Genomic DNA, 3,846 nt, shown 5'->3' on the forward strand with positions numbered 1-3,846 from the left:
CTGGTAAGCAACACCCCTTAAAAGATTCAAAAGGATGCCGAGGGCATGAAAAATGTTCAAAAGTGGAAATCTGATGAGAAATATCAAATGATGCGTTACTCAGAGATTGTAAATTGTCTATGTTGCAATACGAACTCCCATACGATAACTAAAACCTTGTAAGATCCTAAGAACAATCAAAGATCCAAGCATAGGCCTTCAATTATGGTTTTAAATATTTAGTCATGTATTATTGCAACGGTTATCAAACGCACTAGACGCACTCAAAGCGCATAGGCCTCGCGGCCTTGCCTGGGGTCTGGGCCTAGGCGCATGCGCAAAGTGAGGAACTAAGGAGAAAAAAAAACGCACTTAAATAAAAAGTTGAAAACATTATGTATATGAAAGATAATACTATTCTTCAAATAAAATAAAATCAAACAAAATAAGCTATTATATAACATTTAATATCATCTAGTTAATACCAAAAATTCTAAAATAGTCAGGATTCAAGTTTAATTCCAAAACTTGAATAACAAAATATATCAATTTATTTCCTTCGACCTCTCCTAGATCATGTTCTTGGCATAGACAATGCCGAAGCTCTTGCCTAGGAACTAGAAGTGCATTTATACCTTAAAAATGGGCCCAGACACAATAAGCGAGGGCTTTTAATAAGTATGACTATTGCGTGTATTTATCAATCATAATGCTGATCATAATTACATAATTGTCATCAAACTACATAAAATCATTCAAAAATCATGTGAAACAGATAACACGGGAGGATGCTATTAAACGATTAACAGATAAATAGGCATAAAGATGATTAAACTGTGCAAAGTGATCATTCAAAACGACCCATGATGCATTTAGCAGTAGACTTTTAGAACCATTCAGGTCTACCTCACATGGTATCTTATGAAATCCTAAAGGCCAACTCAAGTCTACCTCACATGCTATCTTATAAAATCCTAAAGAAACAATGAGTTTAACATTTTTACCTCAAAAATCACAGACGATTGATAATCACTTTTCATTGGAGTTCAGTAAGCATCCTCGTTAATGATCATTCTCCGCACCTGCAAACACATGTAAGAAGATCCGCTGGCCAGAAAGCATCCCAAATTATAAACTTAAAAACCGAGTTTATATAATAAAACAATGCTAAAAAAGCATTCTAATTGATGTTACAAGAATTGAGAACCAGGACCAGCAGGTTTCGATATCAATATCAATGACAGTTAGTTTAATGGAAATAAAAGATCCAACCGAATCACAAGGCACTCAGCAAGCATTGCAATGTTATTGTTTCATATGCTAATAAACTTATTAACACATAGATGATACATAAACACTCGATATACTATTACCCATCAACTCAAGAAAGTTTATAGAAACACCCTACAAGACAGCATGCAAAGCAGTTGAAACGACGATGATGTATTTGATTTATATATGCCCTTATGTATTCACATACCAACATCCAACAAACTCACAAGAACATATTTCCCAAACACTAGCACATTACCTAAAACTAATATCAGTTTCTAACATTCAAAACACACACTTCAAACCAACCCCACATACCCAACCTAACGCCTCGCGATCATACTGTAAGACCGAGCCAGTTTAAAACTCGCAATCCCCTGCTCACACGGTTCATACTGCTTCCTGCATCCTGGACACCTACCGTTATCTTCAACAATCCGCTTGTAACAGAAAAGACACAGCCTGTAACCGCACGGGCACGGAAGAAAGCTTGAATCCGTCAAATCAAGATCTTCACAGCATATTGGGCATGCAGTTGGTGTAAACCCGACATTCTTGAAACCCCATGCAGTGTTTGAATTCATCGGGAAACTGTTCTGCTTAAGCAGATTTGGAAGAACTTGAGGACGAAAAGGATCATCCGGTCTCCACGCTCGATGATTGACGTTATGCTCAGTTTTGATCTCGTCTTTCATCGTCTCCACAGGCTCCAAGTTACGGATTTCGGGCTCCAGATTAGCGTTATGGTCGGTCTTAATCTCATCAGCCGCTAAAGCATCGGCAATGGCTTCCCAATCATCCAAACAACCGTCATCACCATCGTCCTCTTCCGTCATGCTTTCCGAATAACATCCACCACTGCTACTGCTGCTGCTCCTGCTACTACTCCCGCCCGTGAAATGCATAACCGAACGGTTACTCGTTAAACTACTGGTGTGACTGGTCGGGCTGTTGGACGGCGACTCCCAATCACTATAATGATTCTCTTCACCACCACAGGGATTATTAATCACCAATTTCGCCATCCCTCGGTTTTCCCCCTCGGTCACGGCCTGCATGTCCGAAGCAGGCGATTTCGCACGCCCACACCCTCGGTTTTCCTCCTTAAAACCCTTGTTCTTCACTGAAATCAAATCAAACAACCAATTCAAATTAAATCGAAACAATCGAAAAACCCGAAAACAAACCCTAGAAAATAAAAAAACACACCTTGAGAAAGCCACTGTTCGCGGCGAACATCAAGCTTGCACTGTTTCAATTTGGCAGTCTGATTAACCTGCAAAAACACAAAACCCACATGAAAAATAAAATCAAAGATTCAAAACACACCAAAACAGAATCAACTCATCAACCAAACGAAGACCCACAAAATTAAAGACAATTAAATCAATGTACCCGCTTTTTCTTGGCGAATTCTTTGGGATTTGAACCGGCAGTCGGGATCAAAGCATTGGCGATCGAATCGTAAACCATGGCTGATGAAAACAAACCCTAGAAATGAGATTTGTGAGATGGATCGAAGAAGAAGAAATCTGGGGAATCGAAGATATGGGTTATGGATTTAAAGAATTGAGAGATCGAAAAAAGATTGAAGTTTTTATTATGTTTGGTGTGGATGAATATGAATTAATGAATGGATGGATAACGGAATTTGCTCTGCTTCGTTCGCCCTTTATGAAACAAAACAGACTTTGGATTCAACTCGTCATTTTATAGCTCCATATGTACCCTTTTGCCCTTCTATGTCGGTTTATTTTCGCATCCTGCCATCAGTTTCGAGGGTAAAAACGTCATTCTTTGAAGGAAATGAATTTGTAAAATTGTGTCATTTTTATTTTCTTTTTTTTATTTTATTTTACTTAAAATAAGGTCTTTGCCGAGAATAGTGTGGTAAGAATATAGTACTAACGAATTATGTGATGGAATGGAACAGGTGGGTCCATTGAAGGTTAATCTTTTTGGATAGAAACCAAAAATGGGTTGACTTGCCACGTTAGACACTCTATATAAAAGGAAGGTTATTTAAGAAATTTAGTGGTGTCCGTTTTGTGAAGAAGAAAGGGTATCAATTGAATGATTGATCACATTTTCTTATCTTTCTATGTTGCATCGGCAATTTGGGAGTAGTTAGTGCAGGATTTCCCTGGTGTATGCGTTTGAGTTTTGGGATATTCTCAAGATTCATGTCACTAGCAGAGTTCAAGAAAACAAATGAAAAGCTATACAATCGGTGATTGAAGAGGTATGTACCCGCCTCAACACCGAGCGAGGCGGGTCAACCCACAAGATATAGACAACAGGCTTGGAATCAAGACATTACGAAGTCACAAAGCCAAAACCTATGCGCATGGCGCATATCACATATGCTCAGGCATCATATGCCCAGGCACCACACATGCTCAGGCATCATATGCCCAGGCACCACACATGCTCAGGCATCATATGCCCAGGCACACATATGCTCGCGCATCACATATGCTCACGCATATCACATATGCGCGTGGCGCATCAGCGCGCGGCGCATATCACATGCTCGTGCATATCACATCTGCGCATGAAACATCTGCGCGTGAGAATAAAGAGAAGACATCGCGC

General features: G+C 39.5%; 1 protein-coding gene across 1 annotated transcript; it reads right to left on the reverse strand.

Moving 5' to 3' along the window:
• Positions 1-1,357: 1,357 nt before the first annotated feature.
• Positions 1,358-2,910, reverse strand: LOC143617925 (uncharacterized). Its single transcript, XM_077090321.1, has 3 exons — positions 2,647-2,910; positions 2,461-2,527; positions 1,358-2,374 (listed from the first exon to the last, which is right to left on the reverse strand). The coding sequence occupies exons 1-3, from the start codon at positions 2,722-2,724 to the stop codon at positions 1,575-1,577; spliced, it is 945 nt and encodes a 314-aa protein (XP_076946436.1). The 5' UTR covers positions 2,725-2,910; the 3' UTR covers positions 1,358-1,574.
• Between the last annotated feature and the right edge of the window lie 936 nt (positions 2,911-3,846).

Source organism: Bidens hawaiensis, unplaced genomic scaffold (genome assembly GCF_021521415.1).
Source record: "Bidens hawaiensis isolate Kalapana, Puna unplaced genomic scaffold, B.hawaiensis_p1.1 tig00060769_1, whole genome shotgun sequence".
NCBI lineage: Eukaryota > Viridiplantae > Streptophyta > Magnoliopsida > Asterales > Asteraceae > Bidens > Bidens hawaiensis.